This window comes from Anolis carolinensis, chromosome 3 (assembly GCF_035594765.1).
Source record: "Anolis carolinensis isolate JA03-04 chromosome 3, rAnoCar3.1.pri, whole genome shotgun sequence".
Taxonomy (NCBI): Eukaryota; Metazoa; Chordata; class Lepidosauria; order Squamata; family Dactyloidae; genus Anolis; species Anolis carolinensis.
This window is the reverse complement of record NC_085843.1, coordinates 41276390-41303808: the sequence shown is the minus strand read 5'-3', so window position 1 is coordinate 41303808 and position 27419 is coordinate 41276390. Positions and strand designations below refer to the sequence as shown.

Genomic DNA, 27419 nt, shown 5'->3' with positions numbered 1-27419 from the left:
TGAGAGGAGACATGATAGCCATGTACAAATACGTGAGGGGAAGTCATAGGCAGGAGGGAGCAAGCTTATTTTCTGCTGCCCTGCAGACTAGAACACGGAACAATGGCTTCAAACTACAGGAAAGGAGATTCCACCTGAACATCAGGAAGAACTTCCTCACTGTGAGGGCTGTTCGGCAGTGGAACTCTCTCCCCCAGACTGTGGTGGAGGCTCCTTCCTTGGAAGCTTTTAAGCAGAGGCTGGATGGCCATCTGTCGGGGGTGCTTTGAATACGATTTCCTGCTTCTTAGCGGGGGGTTGGACTAGATGGCCCATGAGGTCTCTTCCAACTCTACTATTCTATGACTCTATGACTCTATGAATTGAAGGTGGCCTTCAAGTGAGGAAAGAGCCCACCTTTTTCCAGAATATTCTTTCATTTTGTATAGAAGAGATCCAGGCACCCTATCTCTGAAATCAATTTTTCATACTCAAAACAAGAATAATTATCTTTCCCACAGGCCCGGCCCAACACGGGACGCTAGCCACGCCCCCACGTTGGGCGCCACGTTCCCAGGGGCGCTATCGAAGCCCCTGGGAGGCGTGGCCACACTTGGCCCCGCCTCCGGCGGCCTGGCCCTGCCTCCCGCGCTATGGGAGGCATGGCCGCGCGACGCGGGAGGCGTGGTCAAGTCTGGCCCCGCCTCCTGCGGCGCCTGCCGTAGGGACAGGGTGCCCGCCGCGGGAAGCGGGGCTGGCCACGCCTCCCGCGGCGGGCACCCTGTCCCAGCCAAGCTGCAGCGGGTGTGCGCTGCAGGAGGCGTGGCCGGCCACGCCTCCCGCAGCGCACGCCCGCTGCAGCTTGGCTGGGACAGGGTGCCCGCCGCGGGAGGCGTGGCCAGCCCCGCTTCCCGCGGCGGGCACCCTGTCCCAGCCAATCCGCAGCGCACGCCCGCTGCAGCTTGGCTGGGACAGGGTGCCCGCCGAGGGAGGTGTGGCCAGCCCCGCTTCCCGCTGTGGGGGGCGGGGTCAGGGCGCCCGCACGCAGCGTAGGAGGCGGGGCCAGGTCTGGCCCTGCCTGCCGCGCTGCCCCACGCCGTGGGGGCGGGGTCAGGGCACCCGCGCGTGGTGTGGGAGGCGGGGCCAGATCTGACCACGCCTCCCGCGGCGCGGTGGGGGGGGGCGCAAAATTTTTTTTGCATACCCCTGAAGATTCCCTTGGGCCGGTCCTGCTTTCCCACAAACTGTGTAAAGCAATGGTTGGCATATTATCTCCTTTTTAAAGGGGTTAATAGAAATTATATTGTTATTAGATCATTAAAATGGTACAATATTCATGTAGAAACACTACTTAGCAGTGTGATACTACTGCTACTAAACACAAGGATACTTTTCTCAAAGGAAATGAATATAGTAATTTGTTACCTAAATACTACAAAAATACTACATCAGAATTGCAGAAGTCTGGATGAATGTGAAACCCTTTTAAAAAAAAAAACACCTGCTGGACATACATATACATTGGCCATAAATGATTATAACATGGGACAGTAAAACAAAACAACAACAACAACAACAACAACAACAAATTGCTGCTGAAACAAACAAAATAACACATTTATGATAGAAGTCAAAAGAGAAGCACTTGCGGTCGAGAGCTGTTGTAGCCAAGATGTATGTGACTGGAGAGACACACACAGCTTCTATCTTTCCAGAATGAAATGTGAAGAGACATTCTGGATCATGAGTCTGCAGTGGAAAATAAAAACAGTTTTTACAGGAGTATTTATAAAGTTATTCATACACTCTCCCTCATGAGAGCCTGTGAAGCAAATTGGGTGGCCTATCAAGAATGCTGTAGTAGATTTTCTGCATTCATAAGGGATTAAATGATCATAGATACCCAAACATAAAATAAGTTTTTACAAAAAAGCCTCCCAAAACCTAGGTTGACTTATACACAGGTTAATGCTGGAATAGTAACTCAGCACAAAGGCAGCAAGAGACAGAGGAGAGAACTGCTTCCACCCCAATACCCCTCAAAAGGACCTTGATATACTAGAATATTGGGGAGAAATTAACAAAATGCAATCAAACAGACACAAATACAAAATTATACATTTAGGCCATAAACATCCAATGCATAGATATAGGATGTGGGATACTTGGTTCAGCAGTAATGCATATGAACACGAGATTATTGTTGATCGTAAGTTAAACATGAGGCAATAGTATGATGCTACACCAAGGAAGGCAAGCATAAACAGAAGCATGAACTGAGTAATGTAACAGTTCTACATTTTACACTGGTTAGGCTTCATCTGGAGTAGTGCATTTATTCTGACACCTCATTTTAAAAAGGATTTATATGAGCTGGAGCAAATTTAAGGGAAGGCAAGCATATTTAGAGTGGTGAAGGGAAGTTTGAGGGCTGCAATGACTGCACTCTTTAAATACCTCAAGGTATAGCACAAAGGCATCTCTGCTGCCTCAGAAGATAGAATTAGGTCTAATGGTTTGAAGTTACAAGAGGGTACATTAGAAGGATCTTCTTGACCATGAAAGCAGTTTGGCAATGGAATCAATTGCTTAGATAGGTGACGCGGTGTCCTACTAAGGATGCATTCACAAAGGGGATAAACAGTTACCTAGTAAGAATGATTTGATGGATATGATGGTTCAAATGGCCCCTTCCAACTCTGATAATAAAATTCTATGAAAATCAAGAAGTAAACTGGAAGTTCATTTCTGGTTTCCCATATTTCACCACATAACAGTCACATCCTTTTTAAATAGAAAAAAGGGGTGTGATTATTATGCAGTGGCAACTATTCTTCTTCTTCTTTACTCATTCAGTCGTTTTTGACTCTTCGTGACCTCATGGACCAGTCCACGCCAGAGCTCCCTGTCGGCCGTCGCTGCCCCCAGCTCCTTCAAGGTCGAGCCAGTCACTTCAAGGATACCGTCCATCCATCTCGCCCTTGGTCAGCCTCTCTTCCTTTTTCCTTCCTTTTTCCCCAGCATCATGATCTTCTCCAAGCTTTCCTGTCTTTTCATGATGTGGCCAAAATACTTCAGTTTTGCCTCTAGTATCCTTCCCTCCAGTGAGCAGTCGGGCATTATTTCCTGGAGGCTGGACTGGTTGGATCTTCTTGTGGTCCAAGGCACACTCAGGATTTTCCTCCAGCACCAAAGTTCAAAAGCATCTATCTTCCTTCGCTCAGCCTTCCTCATGGTCCAGCTCTCGCAGCCATAGGTTCCCAGGGGGAATACCATTGCTTTCACTATGCAGACCTTCGTTGCCAGTGTGATGTCTCTGCTTTTCAGTATTTTATTGAGGTTGCCCATTGCTCTCCTCCCAGGAAGTAGACGTCTTCTGATTTCCTGGTTGCAGTCTGCATCTGCAGTGATCTTCGCAACTAGAAATATAAAGTTTGTCACTGCCTCCACGTTTTCTCCATCTATTTGCCAGTTGTCAATCGGTCTGGTTGCCATGATCTTGATTTTCTTGATGTTTAACTGCAGCCCGGCTTTTGCACTTTCTTCTTTCACCTTGGTGATAAGGCTCCTCAGCTCCTCCTCGCTTTCGGCCATCAGAGTGGTATCATCTGCATACCTAAGGTTGTTAATGTTTCTTCCAGAAATTTTAACTCCAGCCTTGGATTTGTCAAGCCCCACACGTCACATGATGTGTTCTGCGTACAAGTTGAATAAGTAGGGCGATAGTATACAGCCCTGCCGTACTCCTTTCCCAATCTTGAACCAGTCTGTTGTTCCGTGGTCTGTTCTTACTGTGGCTACTTGGTCTTTATACAGATTTCTCAGGAGACAGACAAGGTGACTTGGTATCCCCATACCACCAAGAACATGCCACAGTTTATTATGTTCCACACAGTCAATAAAGCAGAAGTAGATGGTTTTTCTGAAACTCCCTGGCTTCTTCCATTATCCAGCGAATATTGGCAATTTGGTCTCTTGTTCCTCTGCCTTTTCTGAACCCAGCTTGGACATCTGGCAACTCTCGCTCCATGTATTGCTGGAGCCTGCCTTGCAGGATCTTGAGCATTACCTTACTGGCATGTGAAATAAGTGCCACTGTACAGAAGTTTGAACATTCTTTAGCGTTTCCCTTTTTTGGTATGGGGGTGTAAATTGATTTTTTCCAATCTGATGGCCATTTTTGTTATCCATATTTGCTGGCATATGGCATGCATCACCTTGACAGCATCATCTTTCAAGATTTTAAACAGCTCAGCTGGGATCCCATCGTCTCCTGCTGCCTTGTTGTTAGCAGTGCTTAAGGCCCATTCGACCTCACTCATGTCTGGTTCTAATTCACTCACCACACAGTCAAAGCTATCCTCTATATTATTATCCTTCCTATACAGATCTTCTGTATATTCTCGCCACCTTTTCTTGATCTCTTCAGCTTCTGTTAGGTCCTTGCCATCTTTGTTTTTGATCATGCCCATTTTTGCCTGAAATTTACCTCTGATGTTTCTGATTTTCTGGAAGAGGTCTCTTGTCCTTCCTATTCTATTGTCTTCTTCCACTTCCATGCATTGCTTGTTTAAAAATAGTTCCTTGTCTCTCCTGGCTAACCTCTGGAATTGTGCATTTAATTGGGCATATCTCCCCCTATCGCTGTTTCCTTTCGCCTTCCTTCTTTCTTGGGCTATTTCCAGTGTCTCAGCAGACAACCATCTTGCCTTCATGGTTTTCTTTTTCTTTGGACGTACTTTGTTGCTGCCTCCTGAACAACGTTGTGGACTTCTGAGCATAGTTCTTCTGGGACTCTATTTATCAAGTCTAGTCCCTGAAATCTATTCTTCACTTCCACTGCATATTCACTAGGAATATTTGTGAGATCATATCTAATTGGTCTGTGTATTTTCCCCATTCTCTTTAGTCTGATTCTAAATTCTGCAATAAGAATAAGTTCGTGGTCTGAACTACAGTCAGCTCCAGGTCTTGTTTTCACCGACTGGATGGATGTCCGCCACCTTTGGCTGCAAAGGATGTAGTCAATCTGATCCCGGTGTTGACCATCTGGTGAAGTCCATGTGTAAAGCCGTCTTTTAGGTTGTTGGAAGAGAGTGTTTGTTATGCACAGTGAGTTTTCTTGGCAAAATTCTTTCATCCTACATCCTGCTTTGTTTGGTAGTCCCAGACCATGCTTGCCTGTGATCCCAGTTGTCATTTGACTGCCCACCTTAGCATTCCAATCTCCTCTAATGAGAATAATGTCTCTTTTTGGTGTGTTATCCAGTAGGTGCTGCAGATCCTCATAGAACTGATCTAATTCTGCTTCTTCAGCAGCTGTGGTTGGGGCGTATATTTGGATCACTGTGATGTTAAACGGCTTGCCTTGAACTCGAATTGAGATCATTCTATCATTTTTTGGGTTGTATCCAATCACTGCTTTCGCAACTTTATTATTAACTATGAAGGCTACTCCATTTCTTTGGTGTTCCTCTTGTCCGCAGTAGTAGATCTGGTGGTCATCTTTTGTGAAGTGGCCCATTCCAGTCAATTTCAGTTCACTGACTCCCAGAATGTCTATCTTTAATCTTGATATCTCACCAATGACCACGTCCAGTTTGCCCTGGCTCATAGATCTTACATTCCAGGTTCCTATAGTGTGTTGATCTTCAGAGCATCGGATTCGTCATTCATCTCCAGCACCATCAGCCGTTAGCCTTCCTTTCAGCTTTGAGCTAACTGCGTCATCACATCTGGGGCTAGTTGGACTAGTCCTCTGCTCCTCCCCAGTAGCATTTTGACCATCTTCCGACCTGGGAGTCCTATCTTCTGATGGTATACCGACATTCCTCTGGTTGTGCTGATCCATGTAGTTTTCATGGCAAGAATACTAGGGTGGGTTGCCATTACCTTCCCCAGGAATCGTATTTAGTCTGACCTCTCTGCCATGACCTTCCCGTCTTGGGTAGCCCTGCACGGTATAGCTCATGACGTCATCGAGGTGCGCAAGCCCCAGCACCGCGTCAAGGTAACGATCCTTTGCATGGGGGTGGCAACTATTACGTGGTAAAAAAAATGCAGCTACGGGACTTCACTCAACTGCCAGCCAAGAGAAGCCTTGTAGCTACAAAGGGGGCAGGTGCACAGGGAAGTCACACACTTTGTTCACTCACCTAGGCAGGCATGCATGCGAGTGAATAAAGGATGTGACTATATGCAAGGAACAGCAACATACAACGAACGATTTTGTATTTGTGGAGCATCAGAGGTGGAGGATATCGCACATGTTTTGTTCAGCTGTGAATTGTATAAGAAAGAGAGAGACCAATGCCTCGGGCCATACATTATTCACAAAACACACTGGGACTCACATATTAAAATTTCATTTTTGTTGGCCGGCCAGAATCCTAAAATAACACACAGCCCTTTTCCTATTCAAAGCAACACAGCTGAGAATTGCATATCTGGAATCAATTGGGGTAAACTGTGGAGGTGATGCAGATATTTGACCTGAACGGGGTCTTGTTAACAGTTTGTTTATTTTAACTTCTTTTTTTACTGCGGGTTGTATGTTGTATGTATGTCTATGTGTTAAATATTTTGATACGGCCGATGGGCTAATCAATAAAATGTGATTTGATGCAAGGAACAGCAAAATACCAATTCTGCCACCCTAAAAATGTGGGTGTGACATGTGGTAGCAACAATTATGCAATGAAATATGGTACTTCCTGGTTTAAAACAAAGATTCTCCTGGGCCTTGAATGACATGGGGAAATTTGACTCATAAAATTATTAACAATTACCAACTTTTTAAAAGAAAAAAGTTATATAAATCACTGGATCTGTGCAATACAAAAATTGGCCTCTATCTATAATGTATAAACCAAATATAATTGATGGATAATGGGGGAAACAAAGAAAGTAACAGTAATGTAAAAAATTTTTTACCACATTGGAGAAACTCAGGTCAAGCTTCCAAATGGCTCCATTAAAATCCTAAAGAAGAAAACATTTAGCACCTTATTATTAGCTCATACAATATTTTGTTGAAAATATTTTTTTATCATTAGGTGTCATGGGCTCCCAAAAATAATAATAATAAATAATAATAATAATAATAATGTGTTGTCGAAGGCTTTCATGGCCGGGATCACAGGGTTGTTTTATGTCTTTCGGGCTGTGTGGCCATGTTCCAGAAGCATTCTCTCCTGACGTTTCACCCACATCTATGGCAGGCATCTGAGGATGCCTGCCATAGATGTGGGCGAAATTTCAGGAGAGAATGCTTCTGGAACATGGCCACACAGCCCGAAAGACATAAAACAACCCAATGATAATAATACTTGATTTTTATCCCATCCTATCTCCCCGAGGGGACTCAGGGCAATGCATAGTAGAAAAAAATAGTATTTAAAACCAATTTTAACATTTTTAAAAAACACAATGAAAAAATTCCCAGAAGGCAATCTTATAACTAGTTTTATAATGAAATCTCAGGCAAGCTCTGGAAACGGCCTGGAGGAGAACGGCTCCCAAGGAGAATCAGGCAGGATCGGCCAGGTTTGCAATTGGCCAGAGTTTGCAAGCAACTGGGATCGGCTGGCTTTCAACTGCATATGGTAAGTGTTTTATCCTATACTTTGTTCTTTTTAAATTCCAAAATGTAATGTACTTTCTGGATAGCCCTCGTAGAAAGCTTTAGGGGAGAATACCAAGTGTGGAGCATCATTTTACTGTTCCTTTGAATAAAATATGATCAAATCAGCAGCTTATTTAAAACAAACAAACCCTAAGACACCAAAGAACAAAGATAGCCTAGAATCTAGCCCACAGCGCAAACACAGCTGAAACACTTAAAGAATGTTGCTGCTATGTGACCATGACATTGTACTTTCTATTCTAAGTTGACTCCCCCCCCCCCCATCCGTCAGTTGTAAAAGCTGACGGGGGGTCAACTTATTTGAGATGTGATGCTGGAGAAAGAGCTGTGATGATACTGTGGCTTGTTAAAAATATTAACTGGCAAGTCAGGCCTGAACTCTCCTCCTATATGCCAAGATGACTAACTATTGCTGTTATACTTTGCCATATGAAAAGAAGACTTGATTCACTAGAAAATACAATAATGTTTGAAAAAGTGGTAGGCAGAAGGAAAAGAGAAAGACCATATTCAAAATACAGTAAAACCCCGCTAAATCGAGCCCCGCTCATCCGAGCATCCGTGTAGACCGAGCCAAATTCGTCTCCCCCTTCCCCACCCTGCCAGATCCCGGTGCTGCCGGAACCTAGCCAGGTGAGTGAGTGAGGGAGGGACGGAGAGTGGGCTCGCTCCTCCATCAGGCTGGCCCCTGCGTGGCAAAAGAGCCGAGGCATGGGTGGGCGGGTGGAGGAGGGCCCCAAAAATCCTCCTCGCTCACCTACTCACTGGCTGACTCCTCCGCCATGCTGGGCGCTGGTGCTGCCAGCCCCAGGATGTCAAGGGAGCTGAGGCATAGGCAGGCAGGTGGAGGAGGAAGGCCCCAAAAGTCCTCCTCGCTCAACCACTGGCTGGCTGGCTCCTCCGCCATGCTGGGCGCCGGTGCTGCCAGCCCCAGGATGTCAAGGGAGCCGAGGCATGGGCAGGCGGGTGAAGGAGGAGGGCCCCAAAAGTCCTCCTCGCTCACCTGCTCACCGGTTGGCTAGGTGCCCCATGCATGTTGCTAGGTAGATAGCAAGCCACCTAGCAACGCGCATGGGCCGCCTCCCAAGGGGCAAGCACCCCATGCGTGTTGCTCGGTAGCTTGTGTGATGTCTCATGGGCCTTGTAGTCCCGTTCCTAGTGCTATTGTGGCAGATGAGGAGGAAAATTTGGGATTTCCACCGGTTCAGCTTGAATCGGAGCCTCGCCACCTGGAGGATGTTTGTCCTCAGGAAGTTAACCAAACAAGCCTTGGGCAGAATTCTCCCCCGTTTTCCCGAAAGGACAATTATAACAGAGATAGAGGAGCGAGGGAGGCTAATCGCCGGAGCCTCAGAATCGCTGCCAGACAATTAGCTGATTAAGTCTGCTTCCCTTGGGAAATTCTAAGGAGTCATGCATCTGGACACAGTTTGGGTTTCACTTCTTGTTCTCCAGGGAAAGTGTTCTATTGGCGGGGAAACAAGATCCTATATAGGGGTTTTGCCGCAAGGGGAACCTTGCGGAGTCAATTTGTTCAGCTTGAGGAGAGAGATCGTGTGTGGACTTCGTACCCCAGTTCCCTGTTCCTGGATCGAGTTTTCAGCCTTGTCTTGTTTCACGGATCAAGTTTCCAGCCTAGCCTTGTTTCACGGACTTCTCTGGACTCAGTTCATATTTCATGTTGCCTCGTTTCAAGTTTTGATTTTGCCAAGAATCAAGTCTATTTTCCAGCCTTGTTGTCAAGCTACTTTGGATTTTAAGGACCCTGTCATTTCCCCACACTTTGCTTGGCAAAGTGTGTGTTTCGGTCAAGTGGATTAAAACTTTGAACTCTAATATCTTATATTGGACAATACATTTCTGGACTATATTTGGCCTTTCCTGAAAGGTCTGCTTCTGAACTATATTCTTCACTTGTTTTTATTGACTTTATATATTTCTATAATAAAGATATTAGATAGATTCTGGTCTCTGTGCATGGTTATTGGTGCTCTGCAGCCTGGACCCTGACAGTTTGACTCCGCCAACTTAAGCACCAATTAACCAAGGCCAGAATGTCTACAGGAACCGGAGCGGAGGCTCAACCGGCCAGTTACACCATTTCCCAAGAAGAATTCAATAGAATCCGTGATACTCTCCGAACGCAGGAGGGTGAAATTCTGGGCTTGAAGGAACGCGGTGTGTGCCTCGCTGCCCTAGCGCTACCAACCAAGTTTTCTGGAGAAGCCTCCAAGGTTCATGTTTTCCGTCGCCAATGCCAGGCGTACTTAGAAGCCCGCCAAGCTGAATTTCCTCAAGAAAGTGTCAAAGTGGCGTGGATCTACAGCCTCCTAGATGGGCCTGCGGCCAATTGGGCGACGGCGCTGTTTGATGCGGGTTCCACGCACCTAAGCTCTGCGCAAAATTTCTTGAATCACCTTAGAAAGACCTGGGGGATCGAAGACGACGAGGAGGCGGCCGGCCATAAACTCCGGCGTCTCTTCCAAGGGGACAGGCCGTTGTCCCGGTACATAGCCGAGTTCCGGGTGCTGGCTCAGAGCACCGGCTGGAACGATATAGCCCTTAGAGGACAGTTTCGTGAGGGCCTCAACTTCGAGATGCAGGAAGAGATCTCTAAGGTGGATCCTCCAGGGACTCATCAACCAGTGTTTACGAGCCGAAGCCCTAATAGCCAACAAAAAACAGTGGCTCCAAGGCCAGAGTGGGAGAGCCGGAGTGAAACCCCCCGCTTCTGCCAGTGTTCAACCACGTCCAGTATGGAGATCCCCACCGCCAGCCCCAACCCCCATGGGAAGCGAGGAGGAACCGATGCAGTTGGGCAATGTGCGCCCCAGACTAGATGTTGCCGAGAAGGCCCGCCGCCAACGTTTGAATCTATGTTGGTACTGCGGGAACGGGGGCCACTTCGCCAGAGAATGTCCAGCCAAAAGGAAGCCCGCTGCTCGCCTGGCGGCGGCGTCCTCCGCGGAGACAGAGACGGCCGAGGCGGCTGGAGCAAAGCCGGCGGGGGAAGCCAGCGACCGGGCGTAGAGAGGCTCGCCAACCCGGTCAAAAACCCCACTCAAGAGCCACAAACCGGGGTCCTATTTCTCCTGGTGGTCACACTGTGGTCAGTGAAAAAAGGACCCGTCATGATCCATGCCATGATAGACTCAGGGGCAACAAACAACTTCATCGATAGAGAGTATGCCGACTCTCTAGGATTACAATATCATGATTTCAAGAATGCCCGGGTGGTGCAGGCCATAGATGGCCGTCCCCTAAAGACAGGTCCAGTAAGCCAATGGACTGAACCCACCAGGATGTGGATAAGGGAACACATGGAAGAAATTTCCTTCTTCGTTACCGAGGTTCCCCACTTCCCTGTGATTTTGGGAATTCCATGGCTGACACTCCACGACCCAAACATCTCCTGGTCCAACAGAGAACTACAGTTTGCCTCAAGATATTGCCAAAACCATTGTCTAGTAGCCAAGGTCTGTCATGCCACGGACGCTGAGCCCATTATCACCTTGCCCAAGAAATATTCGGACTTTTGGGATGTTTTCAATGAAAAGGAAGCCGAGAAGCTGCCCCCACATAGACCCTACGACTGTGCCATTGACTTGGTGGAGGGGGCCCCGATTCCGCGAGGACACCTCTACTCCCTGACTGAACCAGAGCAAGAAGCTCTCAGGGAGTTTATAGAGTCAAACCTTCGCAAGGGGTTCATCAGACCCTCTCAATCCCCAGCTGCTTCTCCAGTGATGTTTGTGAAAAAGAAGTCAGGGGACCTACGTTTGGTTGTGGACTATAGAGCATTGAACAATATCACGAAACGGAACCGCTACCCCCTGCCTTTGATCTCAGACCTATTAGACCGGCTCCGAGGGGCCAAGGTTTACACCAAGCTGGATCTCCGGGGGGCTTACAATCTAGTTCGCATCAGAGAAGGGGACGAATTGAAAACCGCCTTCCAGACCAAATTCGGATTATTTGAGTCCCTAGTCATGAATTACGGATTATCCGGAGCTCCCGCAACGTTCCAGCATTTTGTCAACGATATCTTCCAGGATTATCTAGATCGGTTCTTGATCATATACTTGGACGATTTTTTGGTGTTTTCTAGGTCACAATCGGAACACGAGCAACACGTCAGAATGGTGCTACAACGATTGCGAGATCATGGACTATATGCCAAGTTAGAAAAATGCGCCTTTGATCTACAAGAGGTAGACTTCCTGGGATACCGCGTCTCGCCACTAGGGCTCTCCATGGACCCGGCAAAGGTTTCAGCAGTATTGGAATGGCGGGCGCCAACCAACAAGAAGGAAGTGCAATGCTTCTTGGGGTTCGCGAACTACTACCGCAAATTCATCCCAGACTTCGCCCGCTGGTCTGACCCAATCACCAGCTGCATCCGTGGGAAACAGCCTTTCCGCTGGACGGAGCAAGCAGAGAAAGGGTTCCAGCAACTAAAGAAGTTATTCACGACCCAGCCAATTCTACAGCACCCTGATCCTAAAACCCCTTTTGTTGTGCAGGCTGACGCCTCTGATGTGGCAATTGGGGCTATACTCATGCAACCAGTGGGAGAGCATCTTCACCCTTGTGCCTATTACTCCCGTCAACTAACAGCCCCAGAGAGAAATTACACTATTTGGGAGAAAGAACTTTTGGCCATAAAGGCAGCCTTTGAAAATTGGAGACATTGGTTAGAAGGGGCCAAATTTCCCATTGAGGTTCATACTGATCATCGAAATTTGGAACACCTAAGGACCGCACGAAAGCTAAATCAAAGACAGCAGCGCTGGGCTTTATTCTTTGAACGTTTTAACTTCCAGATCCATTATGTAACCCCGGCTCAGACCAAGCAGGCAGATGCTCTATCACGGAAACCAGAGTATGCTGCAGGACGCAGAGAGACCTTCGAATCTCGATTGCTGCAGCCCAAAAACTTTGCCACGCTCACAGTGGGAAACACCAAATCCACTTCAATTGAACCAACTCCCTCTAACCCAGAACCCCTTTGCGCTCAAGAAATTAGAGCCAGTCAGCAGGCGGATGCCTGGGCTCAAGAACAGATTCGCCAAGGACTACGTTTCCCTTTCTCACTTAAGGATGGGCTATTACGCTACAGAAATCATGTTTACATCCCTCCAGGTCCAGGCAGAGAAAAGGCACTTCATCTGTGTCATGACTGCAAGCCAGCAGGGCATTTTGGACTTTTCAAAACCATGCACTTGATCCTACGGGATTTCTGGTGGCCCAAGATCCGCAAGGATGTGGAGAAATATGTCAATACCTGCCCGGTATGCCAGCGTTCCAAGACAAGAAGGGAGAAGCCGTCACGGCTACTGCATCCCCTTCCTACTCCATCTCGCCCATGGGAGATAATTTCTGCGGATTTTATCACTGACCTACCACCCTCCCTTGGATTTACCACGATCCTAGTGGTGGTGGACCTTTTTACCAAGTTGGCCCATTTCATTCCCTGTGATGGTCTCCCCACGGCCAAAGAGACTGCAGATTTATTCCTTCAGCATATTTTCTGGCTACATGGATTGCCCAAGAGTTTAGTCACTGACCGTGGATCTCAATTCACCTCTCGTTTCTGGAAAGCACTACAGAAACTATTGGGCATAGACTCTCGTTTATCTTCAGCTCACCATCCCCAAACAGATGGGCAAACTGAGCGCACCAATGCCACTTTGGAACAATACCTTCGCTGTTATGTAAACTATCAACAGGACAATTGGGCTTCCCTATTACCTCTATCGGAGTTTGCTTACAACAATGGTGTCCAGGCTTCAACTAAAGAAACCCCGTTCTTTGCGAACTACGGCTTCCACCCGCGTTTCTTCCCTTCTGTCATCGAAACTTCAGAAGTCCCTGCAGCGGAGGACTGGCTGCAAGAACTCACAGCGGTGCAACAACTTTTGCACCAACAACTGGATCAAGCCAAGGAGGACTATAAACGCCACGCTGACGGCCATTGCCAGCCAGGCCCTGAAATCAAGGTAGGAGATCGGGTTCTGTTGTCCACTCGCTTTTTGCCCTCCCACCGCCCTTGCCGAAAGTTAGATGCCGGTTTCATTGGTCCCTACCCAGTGGTGGCGCAACTTAACCCCGTGACTTTCAAACTCCAACTCCCGCGCTCCATGCGCATTCATCCGGTGTTTCATCGTTCCCTGCTCCTTCTGGCGGATGGGGTACGCCCCGATGTGGACCGACCGGCCCCCGCCCCTGTTTTGGTGGACGGGGAGGAGGAATTCGAAGTTCAGGACATTTTGGATTCTCGCTTTCATCGCCGCCGCCTCCAGTATCTCATTGACTGGGTGGGTTTTGGGCCCAAAGAACGCTCTTGGGAAGACGCTTCCACGGTCCATGCCCCCGACTTAGTTCGCCGCTTTCATCAGGCCTACCCCGCCAAGCCGCGGCCCCGCGACTCGAGGAGAGCGGCCATGTTGGAGAGGGGCCTTGAAGAGGGGGATAGTGTGATGTCTCATGGGCCTTGTAGTCCCGTTCCTAGTGCTATTGTGGCAGATGAGGAGGAAAATTTGGGATTTCCACCGGTTCAGCTTGAATCGGAGCCTCGCCACCTGGAGGATGTTTGTCCTCAGGAAGTTAACCAAACAAGCCTTGGGCAGAATTCTCCCCCGTTTTCCCGAAAGGACAATTATAACAGAGATAGAGGAGCGAGGGAGGCTAATCGCCGGAGCCTCAGAATCGCTGCCAGACAATTAGCTGATTAAGTCTGCTTCCCTTGGGAAATTCTAAGGAGTCATGCATCTGGACACAGTTTGGGTTTCACTTCTTGTTCTCCAGGGAAAGTGTTCTATTGGCGGGAAAACAAGATCCTATATAGGGGTTTTGCCGCAAGGGGAACCTTGCGGAGTCAATTTGTTCAGCTTGAGGAGAGAGATCGTGTGTGGACTTCGTACCCCAGTTCCCTGTTCCTGGATCGAGTTTTCAGCCTTGTCTTGTTTCACGGATCAAGTTTCCAGCCTAGCCTTGTTTCACGGACTTCTCTGGACTCAGTTCATATTTCATGTTGCCTCGTTTCAAGTTTTGATTTTGCCAAGAATCAAGTCTATTTTCCAGCCTTGTTGTCAAGCTACTTTGGATTTTAAGGACCCTGTCATTTCCCCACACTTTGCTTGGCAAAGTGTGTGTTTCGGTCAAGTGGATTAAAACTTTGAACTCTAATATCTTATATTGGACAATACATTTCTGGACTATATTTGGCCTTTCCTGAAAGGTCTGCTTCTGAACTATATTCTTCACTTGTTTTTATTGACTTTATATATTTCTATAATAAAGATATTAGATAGATTCTGGTCTCTGTGCATGGTTATTGGTGCTCTGCAGCCTGGACCCTGACAGCTTGCTATCTACCTAGCAACACGCACGGGGCACTTAGCCAGCCAGCGAGCAGGCCCAAACGCCCGCTGAAGGGAGAATTTTCCTCTCCCTTTGGCGGATGCTTGGACCCAGGGAAGCACAAAGCCTGCTGCTTCCCGCTTCCCTGGGTCCAAGAGCCCGCCAAAGGGAGAGGAAACTTTTCAGGGGGTGCCTGGGCCTGGTAATTCAAGTTATCTGGGTAAACCGAGATGAGGTCCGCCCGTTTAACTCGAATTACAGAGGTTCTACTGTACATACACTCTATCAAGGAAGCCATAGCCATAGATCTGCCTGAGCTGGACTGCTAAGTATAGGCTTATTTAAAGGTCTCTCATTCATAGGCTCACCATATGTCAAAGTCAACTTAAAGGTAGCTAATAAAAACTTAACAGCAGAACAGCAGAACCAGTGGGAAGGGGAATCAATTATCAGCCATGTAGCACCCCAGATGTGCCCTAAACTAAATTTGAGTGGCCAGGAAATCCTCTGGAACCAGTTTTTGTGGGATGATAGGAGCAGAAGAGGGAAATAAAATTCAAAACAGGCATTAGTAAAACATCCAATTTACCTTGAAACTCTGGGAAAACACGAACACATTGTCACAAGATTAGTGGGGAAGCAGTTACAATTTTTCACTAAAAACCGTAGAAGACTTTATGATATCAATGATCATATACTGGTATGTTCAATAAAATGAAGTGAATCCTACAGCACCCTACTTCCAATTTAAGCAGTTGTGTTCTGAAACATGGAGATCAGATTCAACCCTCAATTCTGTGACTAAATATATATTGTAGTAGTAGTAGGGTTGTAATACCAGAACTACTGGAGAAACGTAATTCTCTTAATTGTTGCAGAGCAAAGGCCAGCAACTCCACTTTGCTTAGTCTTAAAGGCTGTTAGGACCTGTAATTAAAACTTATTAGAGATGAAAATTTTTAAATATTATCACAACAGAAGATAAAAATACAGAAATATCTCCATGGACACTTACAAAAGACTTTCATTTGGCCCTACTCTGAACATTTCTAGACAGCGGAAAAGTCCGCACATCAGTTCCAAAAGCATGCACTATCTGCAGTGGGTGTCTAAATGACCTCCCAGAACCTTCTGGAAAGGCACTGAGACACCCAAAACACCCCCCAAAAAGCTTTTAAAAATAAAATAACTTACCCGGCCATCATTACACTGCTGCCAGAGGTCTCTTGGCGCGTAGAAATGACACGCCAGGAGAGAGGGGCAAGGAGCAATTTTGCTTCTCACCCCTTCTCCTGGCACATCATTTCTATGTACCTCTGGCAGCAGTATAATAGTGGCTGGGTAACCATGCAGTCATGCCGGCCACATGACCTTGGAAGTGTCTACGGACAACGCGGCTCTTCGGCTTAGAAATGGAGATGAGCACCAACCCCCAGAGTCAGACATGACTGGACTTAACGTCAGGGGAAAACCTTTACCTTTACTAAGTTATTTTATCTTTAAAGGCTTTTTGGGGGGGTTTCTGGGGAGGGAGTTGGTGTCCTCGGGATTTTCAAGGCTGATTCAGCTAATGAAATCTGCGAGAGCTCCGCAGACTGCCCCCTCTTTAGTCCCAGGAATACCAAGGTGGCAGTCCAGATTGGGTTCATACTGGATCAGACCCAGGTCTTTCAGGAAAATCCAGGTCTAATCCAGTGCCTAATTAATTTGGGACAAAGCAGGGTTTTCCTGCTTTCTCCCAAATTAATTCGCTTTTACCTGAAGTGTCGTTTGGATGGGCCATCTAAAGCACATGCATCTAGTATGCAGTTAGGAAAATAAATTGCACACCTTTTTGTACTAAATGGAATTCCTTGTACAAAAGGAAAAGACAAGAATGTTTACCTGAGCATACCAATATGGTTCTCCAAGTTCATGAACTTTTACCATGTAACCCAGATTGACATTTTTGCCAACTAAAAGTTCATTCATAGGATCCATCTCCATCAGTCCTGTGTCATCCACAACATCAGCAGTGTCCATTGTTTCAAAATCCCAAACCTGCATGAAGTTTGGAAGAGAAAGGAATTTATTCATTGACAAATGCCAAACTTTATGAAAATGTGGTATATGTATGCAGACCCTGGGTTACAAACAAGATAGGTTCTACAGGTTTGATCTTACGTTGAATTTGTATGTCAGTCAGAACAGGTACATTTTTGAAGCGCCCACATAAAAATAGTGTCTCTAAATTTACTATTGGAATGTCTAAGAAAGGTCAATTAGCATTAACATAACCTTCCTGTAAAATGCAATCAGTTTTAGAGAAGTTGAAAACACTATCAAAAATTAACACACCCGTCCACTACACTCCTCAATGTGGTCTTTTGGCTGCTCAAGCTTCTCCACAGGTATTAATGTTGGAAAAAAGTTAACCGTAACTGCATTCATGCAACTGACATGACGTCTACCTCAATTACTTTTTAACCATGTAAAGCACAAGTAAATAAAATGTTTGAAATTCCATTTGAATAGTGGTAATACAATATTATTGAGGGCTATATTTGTTACTCCTGAATGCAACTTTTTTACTTTAAAATGTTAAGCTCTAGCTTGCTTTTTATGAGCAGTGTGTGTTGGTATATAAAACTCTACCATTTCTGCTTGCAGCAAGAGCAGCTAAACTGTGAAGCTTTATACTACGGTTTGCTTATTGTATTTCTCTAATACAAGTGCTTTTCTTCCTCAATGTTTTCCAATAGTGTATACAACTCAGTTCAATGTGCATAATATTAAGTACTGCCCTGAAACCAATGAATACACTGGATACCTTTAAAAAAAACAACAACTCACCCTGATGTATCCATCTGATCCAACTGTGACAATCTCTCCCTCATCCAGAAGCAGCTGATTAATGGGACCATTATGACAATTTCTATGGCCAGGTCGACAAATTTCCACTTTTATGAGGCCTCCTTCCCAGAGTAGCATATTACCCCATTCCGACCCTGAAAGTACCTGCAATGTAAATGAAATAACAAAAATAACATTAATACTACAATATCTCATAGTGATGTGTGTAAAAGGCATAATGTAGATAACCTGTAACTTTATAACATATAATTTGGGTCCTATCCTGCAGAAACATAATAATGTTTGCTAGACAAAATGGCAACAAGAGTACAGCTGAAATCCTCAGTCCACTTATCTAGGAATAAGCCTTATTGAAATCAGTGTGTTTTATATCAGGGCAAATATATAATTTCACCACTGACGAACTAAGGCTCCTATCCTATACCAAGCAGGATTTTGGAAAACATATTGGATTGTGCTGCTCAAATACTAAAGATCTGTCTGAGTCCTATTTGAGGGTGAACTCTCAAAGTACAGCAATGTTCTTAAACAGTAGCACACAATTATCTTGGACCAGATGTCTGCACATGCATTAAATGATGTGCTGACAACCTCAACAACTACATTCCATATTTCTTACCTTTCCATCTGGCAGCTCTGCATATCCTTCAATGTCCGTCACTGCTGTTTTACCAAACCTCCCCAATGATCCTTGTAATTTCAAACCAGTGAAAGTGAGAGCCATCTTCCAGAACCTGCCCACATAAAAATCCACATTACATTCTCATTATTTATTTCAGGACAATGTTGACAATATTTTCTATACAACAAACAGCTACAGTGAAATGTGATGGTAAACCACAGTTCAGAGATCTTAAGCTCAAGTGGTTCCTGTGTCTCCACTGGTGCAAGGAGGAGATAAAGCTGTTTTCAACTAACTGGTTATTTATTTTGTCTGAACCAAGAATTATGATTCATATTAATGGTACAGTTGGCCTTCCACACTCATGTATTCTGCATCCATGGATTCCATCATTCATTGCTTGAAACCTTGATTTTGGCACACCTTGATTTGGCATTTTATATAAAGGACAGCACTTTATTACACCAATGCATATAATGAGACCTAAGCATGCACAGAGTTTGGTATCCATGTGGGTCCTGGAACCCAAGCCCCAGCAGAAAGCAAGAGCCCTTCATATTTTAGGCTGTAATCCAAGATTATAAACCACAGTTGGAAGCTGCTTGTTTCCTAAAGTAGTTAAGACTGTTACGATTGTCATTACTGTCATTGTCATTTTATTCTCCCTTTTGCCTCAAACTGGGATTCAAGACAGATTGAAAGTTTGTTTGGATTTAGACATAACAAGTAAAATAGTTGAAAATGAATGTGAACATTCAGGCTGGTTTGTGAAATGCTGATTCAGATTACCCTCACATGTAAATCATACCTCCTTGTGTTCTGTCACAGTCTACTGTGGAAATACATGTCTATTCTTAAATCAATGAAGGTTTAGAGCATTTTAAATGTGCTAGGTTACTTCTTAATTTTTAGCACTAGTTGATTCTGACATTTATATTTGAGTAATATAACAAATTAAGAATATTGCTAATCTGAGCATTTTATAATTTTTTCTAAAAATAAAACATTATTTAAAAAGATAGCAAGATAAGAATATTAAAATTGTAAATCTTTGACTATTTCATTGTCACAAGCAGAAATGAATAATTACAATAGTTTTCTCCCTATCACAGGAGAAAATGAACATTCTTCCACAGTAGTTTTCCCATATATGAAAGACCTTAAAAGTTGCAAAGGAATTCTGTAAAATCCCACATTTTTCTAGCCATAATAATTCCTCCACAATACTACAGAATACTTGAATATTGGGAGAACATTTTTCAAGATTCTCATTGGTATATTATTCTTTCCCACAGAGTTTATCAATTGTCAGAAACCTCAATTTTAACCTGGTAATAAATAATAATGGGCATTCTTTCTATTTTATATTTGTAAATATTATCCTATATACACCAGTTAGGCATGAATAGACTTAAAATAAACTGAGCAATTTTTTTAAAAGCTCAGGAAGCAGCTTGGTTTATTCTCACTCAGTTTGAATCTGATTCTTCCATGCCTGCCTCCATCATATCCTAATTCATTGGGATAAGGATATTAACATACTTGATGTGGCCTAAACCAGATGTGGTCAGTTGTTCTTCATTTTCAGGAGAAAATGTGACTCTATAAACATCTTGTGAAAATGCTTTTGATCTCAAAACAATCTTTTCCTGTTTCCAGTCCCAAACTGTCAAGGTATAGTCAGGGCTGCTCCCAACAGTGGCAATTAAGGTGCCCGACCGATTAAAATCAGCAAACGCATATGCTTTCTCTGTTCCGCCTGTAAATCAGATAAAATGACAGATTTTTAATAAAATATACAAGATCAGCAAAACAAACTAATTTGCAAATCAATCAACGAGCATGATTGATAATTATACATAACATTTTTAAAAAAATAGGATACTACAATGCACTCAGACAAGATATCACAGTCCAACAAGTAGCTGGTATATGGCATGCACTCTCTATCTCAAAAACCAGAGCTGACAGGGTAAAACTGGTGTCATTATTGGAATCAGCAGATCAAATATACCCAGGAATGAAACTACCATTTGAGGCACCAAAACATGTGTTGGCCAATGTATTCAATGTGACAATACAATCGGGAAACAAAATAAACCATAGGCTTCAATCGCATTTACCCACAGTCTTGAACTTACATCTGTAATTTTCACGTTTATGCAATACTACAAGCATTTATTTGTTTGTTTTCCTTCTTTCTCAGTACCAACAAATCATCCTGATTTATTCAACTTGAGGCCTACATTGCAATTTATTAGGGAAGATAAAGGCTTTTTTGAATGGAGCAGAGCAGACTTCCTGGAAGAATAATATACAGTGTATGCTTATAGGGAAAAGGACAGTTCCCAAACACAAGCGTTATATACACTTGGAAGAATGTGACACACAGGAGTACCATGCTAAGAATTTGGAGCTATAAAATCAATTCCACAGTCACTCTTTCATCAACGTTAAAAAGCATGGGAAAAATATCCAAGGGTAGCCTATTGCCCATACAGCAAAATAAAGTAACCTCCTAAAACAATGATATTGAACCAACAAAAAATGTATAAAAAGCTTGCATGGTGTTTTTTGTAGATTTTTGGTTGAGCCAATCAAGGCACAACAAGAAAGACAAGTAGCAGAACATAGCCTTGGGGGATTCTGTGGATAGAAAAAGAGATATGTTGTGGTGAAAGGAACAGAGGCAGTGGTGGGCAAGCCTGAGAAAATACTTTGAAAAGGGTGCTATCTTCCAAGGTAAAGAAGTCAGATATTCAGGCCAAACTTTAATATCTTTATACAAGAAATTGAAACACTACAGTATTGCTTTCACTTCTGAATTTATTATTTCTTCTGTATGCATTTGGAATTATGAATAGTATGTTATTCTAACCTACCTCGTAATATTCTGTATGGCCTCAAGGAAGGATACTCATAGATAATCATGTTTGGTTTCCATCCTTTCTCTCCAACTGCAAAGTGTGTTTTATTAGGGTGTGCCTAGTAGGAGCAAAGACCTTTTCACATCATCATAAACTCTTTCACATTTGTCTGGAAAAGTACGTTTAGTTGATTTCTATCCATTCCTTCAAGCACAGTTTGGAAAAGTTGGGGTTTTTTGGGGGGTTTTGTTTTTGTTTTTTGGATTACAGTTTTGAGAATCTCCCAGCCAGTGGCTGACTCTGAAGACTCTGGGAGCTGTAACCCAAAAAATAGTACTTCCCCCAAATTCTGAGTACACAAATTCTGGCAGCACACAAGAACACTGGGGTTGTGCCTCTATGCCAGGCCTGTACAAGCTGTGGTCCTCCAAGTGTTTGAGACTCCAATTCACAGAAGCCCCAGTCAATTTATTCAATGGCTAGGAATTCTTGGTGCTTTAGACCAAAACACCTGGAGGATCACAGGTTGTATAGGCCTGCTCTACGCCAATACCAAATATCATTGCCCTGAGCTGCCATGGCCTTCCTTTCCTTAGGACCACTGGTCTTTCCCAATTCAAGGACAAAGAAAGACAGTGAAGAGCTAGGCAAAGCACCTGTGGCTCATTATAAACTACACAGTTTGTACACACAGTTTGTTTAACTGTGGAGCTATTGTTAGGAATAACTTCATACCCTGGACATTCCACCCTGGACATTCCACAGATTCTATCACCCTGGGCGTTCCACAGATGTATAAACCTCACTTGCCTAGTTTCCAACAGACCTCACAACCTCTGAGGATGCCTGTCATAGATGTGGGAGAAACGTCAGGCGAGAATGCTTCTGGAACATGACCATATAGCCCGGAAAACTCACAGCAGCCCAGTGATTCCGGCCATAAAAGCCTTCAACAACATATTGGTAGGAATACCAATATCCAGCTTATCAGAGCTTTGAAAAATTGCTTTCAAAGTCCAGTTGGCACTCTCAACTGAAGGGGGGGGAGATTGAAAGGAAACCTACAAACACATTGACTTATCACGTTCCAAATAATTCATTAGGTCTATTCTATGTCATTGTTAGTGGTTATGCTGACTGGAAGAGACTGGGAACTGCAATGTAATAAAATGAACTTTCCCAATCTTTGCTTTTTCCTAACACAAACAAGCAGTGTCCTGAAAGGCATGTCTCTAAGATAAACAGGTCAATGAATTGCTCAGGTTGTGAAACAGTGACCCAAATATTTATCATAGTAAAAAAGTGTCTCCATCAGGAATACCTGCTTTTTCATTACCAAGACCCAAAGAAAGGTTCTCATGCAACAAACACTGTACCGTGATTACACCAATGCCGCCACCACTTGTGCTTCGAAGATATCTCAGATATCTAAATTTCAAGTCCAGAAGTACTAGATGATTGCCAGCAATATACAGAAGAGTTTGGCTATCTAGCATTAGGATGTTTGCCCGTCTTCTGCAGTCATAACCAAAGGAGTGCCTGAGAAACAATCACTAAGGAAAATAAAAGGTGCTATCAACAAGATTTATTTCCTACATGCAGTAATAAATACGCTACTTATAAAGAACAGGGAAAATACAATACACTGAGCTGTAATTTCTAATTATAAGATTTCTTTTAAAGCTAACAGAAGAATAGAAAGAGTAGTTTATATAAATGAGTAACTCTTGCAGTCCCTCTCCAGGTGGCTTTGAGGTTTCTGTCATCAATCATCACCCTGTTACCATTTTTAAAAACATGATTTAAAAAGTGGGTGGAAATGTCATCCAGTAGAGGGGTATGGGGATGATTTTACCATGTTTTTAGCTATTACAGCACATAGGCCAAAATGGTTTTACAGTAGAGTCTCGCTTATCCAACGTAAACGGGCCGACAGAACGTTGGATAAGCAAATATGTTGGATAATAAGGAGAGATTAAGGAAAAGCCTATTAAACATCAAATTAGGTTATGATTTTACAAATTAAGCACCAAAACATCATGTTATACAACAAATTTGCCAGAAAAGGGAGTTCAATACACAGTAATGCTATGTAGTAATTACTGTATTTACAAATTTAGCACCAAAATATCACGATGTATTGAAAACATTGACTACAAAAATGTGTTGGATAATCCAGAACGTTGGATAAGCGAGTGTTGGATAAGTGAGACTCTACTGTACTTTCTTTTTTAAAACAGCTTTTTCTGGGCCTGAAATGGCTTAGGATTGAGTAAAATGTGTTTTGAAGCAAACTTTGCAGAGGATAGCTTCTTGCCAAATGCCATTCAATAAATTCCAGAACTGAGGAAGAATGTGAACCTAGTGTTGTCAAAGGCTTTCATGGCCGGAATCACAGGGTTGTTGTATGTTTTCCGGGCTGTATGGCCATGTTCCAGAAGTATTCTCTCCTGACGTTTCGCCCACATCTATGGCAGGCATCCTCAGAGGTTGAGGTACACCTCACAACCTCTGACAATGCCTGCCATAGATGTGGGTGAAACGTTAGGAGAGAATACTTCTGGAACATGGCCATACAGCCCGGAAAACATACAACCCAATGTGAACTTAGGTTTCTACAGCCCAAATGCAACACTTTTATATATATTGTGACTGGAACCTTATTGGTTAGTTCTAACAAGAAAGTTGGGATTTTTGTTTTTACTGATATGGCATTTGAGTGCTTTACTATCTCTGTAAATGGAAACCCAAGTCCCAAATGACTTTTGTAGCATTTAAAGAGGATACATAAGAATGAGCATGTCAAGCGGTATCCCAGAATCTGGTGTCACATACGGGAATGAGCACAACTCTTCATAGTTATAGTAGAAGTTTTCAGAGATTTTCTTCTCAACTACTACTTTTTTCTTCTTCTTCACAGGTGCTGGAGGCTCTTCAGGTTCTGGTGGTGGTGGTTCCTCCTCTTCTTCTGCATTTCAAAAGGTTAGAATAAAGAATGCCATATATTATTCAAACTGGTAAGATACAGCAATCTGCGACTAATATGCAATTTTATTTCTTTTGTTTGTCCAACTGAACACTACTAGGTTAAAAAAAACTGCATGGGAATCTCATACTGGAAATCTGGAATCTGGACCTATCACAACAAAAGTTCTTTACGTTTCCATTTATACCTGTCTCTAAAACTGGGGGTATAAAGCATTTCTAGTATGAGAGGGTATATGAGCTATACATTTGAAGTTTTTAATAGCGAGGTTTAGAAGGACTAAATTCAGATCTACCAAACGGCTGGGTAGCATTTCAACTCAAATAGTTCAGGATTCAAATGCCTGGAACAGTTCACTGGCTTAAAAGGAGAGAACAAGCATCTGAGGCCCTTCCTACACTGTCCTTATATCCCAGATTATTGGGCAGTGGAGACTCATATAATCCACTTCAAAGCGCATAACCTGGGATCAGATCCTGGGATATAGGGCCTGTCTGGAAGGGCCCTTAGATAATGAAAATATCAGTTCAAAAGATTGAAAGAGTAAGACCCCTTCCACACAGCTGTATAAAATCCACATTGAACTGGATTATATGGCAGTGTTAACTCAGATAATCCAGTTCAAACCAGATATTGTGAATTATCTGTGTTAGTATTCTGGGTAATATGGCTCTGTGGAAGGGTCCTATAGGTCTATAGGTTGATGGACAAGCTCACCCTCACTTCCACTTTCTTCTCCCTCTTCATCTTCTGCTACCCTTTCTTCTTCTTCAGACTCAAGAAGTTTTTTTTCTGCAAAAAAAACAAACAAACCCAAAACTGTGTGAATAGTCCCATAGTTTACAAAAAGTAGAATAGAACTACAATAAATCTTTGATATCTGAATATCAAATAGTACAACACAGAATAATGATGATGATGATTATGATGATGATGATAATTTATTTATATCCTGCCCTATCTCCTGTGGGGACTCTGGGCAGTTCACAACAAACAGCGGTAAACATTCAATGCTGTAAAGTGCAATCAAAACCAAAATAATCAAAACAGTCATAAATAAAATAAAACATACTAAACATCTACATCAAGTAATAGTGAGACAAATTAGGCATGGCATAACAAAATTACATTTTAATAAATAAACATTTTAAAACAAGACTCAAATTTAGGACTAATAAAATAGAAAATGTAAAAGCCAAGGGAGCAAACCATTTCCATAGACATTCAAAGATATGTTTTTCATCTGAACTGCAGCAATCATCACAAGGATCACATAAAACTCACCATCAGTACTCTTCTTCTTTCTTTCTTTTTTCCCCTCCGTGCTGTCCAATTTGTCAGATTGTTCATTCTGGTCTGAAAACAAAACCACATAATCTATCCAGGTCTTCTGAAAGGAATTATTTCAGCAATACAGCATGTAAACTTTACATTCAGTTTTCCAACCATGTCTAGGGAATTAGGAACAGGCCTGTAGCCACACAAAAATTCAGAAGGGGTTGAAATTTTTCCCCCAGATGACTTTTCAGGTCAGTGTCTCTAGATCTGGTACAAGATCTCAACAGGCCCTGCGATTCAATTGGCAGATTCCCTGAGCTACGCCCCACTCAGCCTTCCTTCCCACTGCCCAGCATTGACCTGGAGAGGTTGGTGCAACAGAACCGCTCTACCATTGTTGCCATTTCCCGCCACTGTGCTGTGATCTCACTGCTAGCTAGCCATGGCCCAAAGTTAGTTCAAGTCACTGATACCTTATAGGGCGACAGTAATGGGAAATTTTACCAACCAGCTCCCCTTTGACCATCAACTTAATCCTGAAACTGGGCTTGGCGTGGATTGGGGCCACTGACTTCTCTGCTGATGCTCAACTTTCAACTCTGTTCCTCCTGAGCTTTAGTGGGGACTCCTGTTTTGTGTTTGTTTAGTTTTTGTGTGGAGACTTCTCTTAAATTTTTCACTGGCTCATGTTTATCACTGATGACTAAGCTTAGCTTATTTAGTTTATTTAGGTTATATTATGTTTACTTCTGTTCAATTATGTATTATTTATTATTTAATTTTATAAGTTTGAGATTGTTTTATCCACTGTTTTGATTGGATTTATCATTGTCTGTTTTCGGCATTGAATGTCTGCCATTTTATTACTTTTGTTGGAAACCGCCCTGAGTCCCATCGGGCAGATAGGGCAGGGTATAAATAGAGTGTTGTTGTTATTATTATTATTATTAGCCACCAATGCACCAAGCTCCTGATGACCACCTTTATCCACAACTTCTACTTCAAACACCACAGAGTGCACCTGGTACATGAAAAGAGTAGGCCAACCAGGGGAATCCGTTGAACCATTTGGGTTGAAATCTTAGGTGCCTCCTTATCCACAGGAAATACATATCCTGGCAATGGCATCTGTGGATTTTGGTCTAATTGAGCTTTCACTTGGCCAACAGAAAGAGTCTTGTTCACATAAAGCAAGCATAGGCAAACTTGGCCCCTCCGGGTGTTTTGGACTTCAACTCCCACAATTCCTAATAGCCCCAGACCCTTTCTTTTTGGGCCTGTTAGAAATTGTGGGAGTTGAAGTCCAAAACACCTGGAGGGCCCAAGTTTGCCCATGCCTGGGATAGAAACATACAGGTCAAAATGCTCCAACATCCATACACTGCTGGCGCTATTCTTCGCCTGCTGCTCCTGCTCTTCCAAATGAAACAGGCTCCTGTACAATATTGCACTATATCGATATTAAGATCAGCTCCCTTGTATCACCAGCCTTTCAGATTCTCAGCCTCTCTCCAGCCTCAATGACTGTTGGTACCAATATTGAGAGGAAAGGGAGCTATTACCTTTCTCCTTTTCCCGCTCAGGCTCCCCTTTCGGCTCCATTTCTGGTTGACGCCGGTTGCTAAGCAACCACCTTGCAAGCGCGCAAAGACTTCTGGGAAGTGGAGTTCCGAACTCTTGCTCGCCCGATGCGCCTGCGCAGAGTCATAAACAGGGTAGTCCTAGGAGGGGCAAGGAGATAGTATCTGCTCTCTTTCCTTATGTTGTTAGTGATGATAGTTATGTTGCCATAAAACACAAAGTTTTAATGAGTGTTTTGGGATATAT

General features: G+C 43.7%; 1 protein-coding gene across 2 annotated transcripts in view; it reads right to left on the bottom strand.

Moving 5' to 3' along the window:
• cfap44 (cilia and flagella associated protein 44) overlaps window positions 1–27291 on the bottom strand; it is an 89494-nt gene extending 62203 nt beyond the window's left edge. Inside the window, exons 1-12 of one of the 2 annotated variants that reach the window (XM_062974768.1) lie at window positions 27155–27291; window positions 25599–25670; window positions 25032–25106; window positions 24116–24296; window positions 22705–22867; window positions 21344–21446; window positions 20004–20220; window positions 18459–18573; window positions 17819–17983; window positions 16871–17026; window positions 6913–6960; window positions 1629–1728 (exon numbers count right to left, since the gene is read on the bottom strand). In XM_062974768.1, coding sequence (XP_062830838.1) covers window positions 1629–1728; window positions 6913–6960; window positions 16871–17026; window positions 17819–17983; window positions 18459–18573; window positions 20004–20220; window positions 21344–21446; window positions 22705–22867; window positions 24116–24296; window positions 25032–25106; window positions 25599–25670; window positions 27155–27194 — 1435 coding nt within the window. In that variant the 5' untranslated portion in view covers window positions 27195–27291. Of the gene's footprint in view, window positions 1–1628; window positions 1729–6912; window positions 6961–16870; window positions 17027–17818; window positions 17984–18458; window positions 18574–20003; window positions 20221–21343; window positions 21447–22704; window positions 22868–24115; window positions 24297–25031; window positions 25107–25598; window positions 25671–27154 lie in introns of those variants that run through there. The other variant, XM_062974769.1, reaches the window with a different exon arrangement.
• Window positions 27292–27419: the final 128 nt, after the last annotated feature.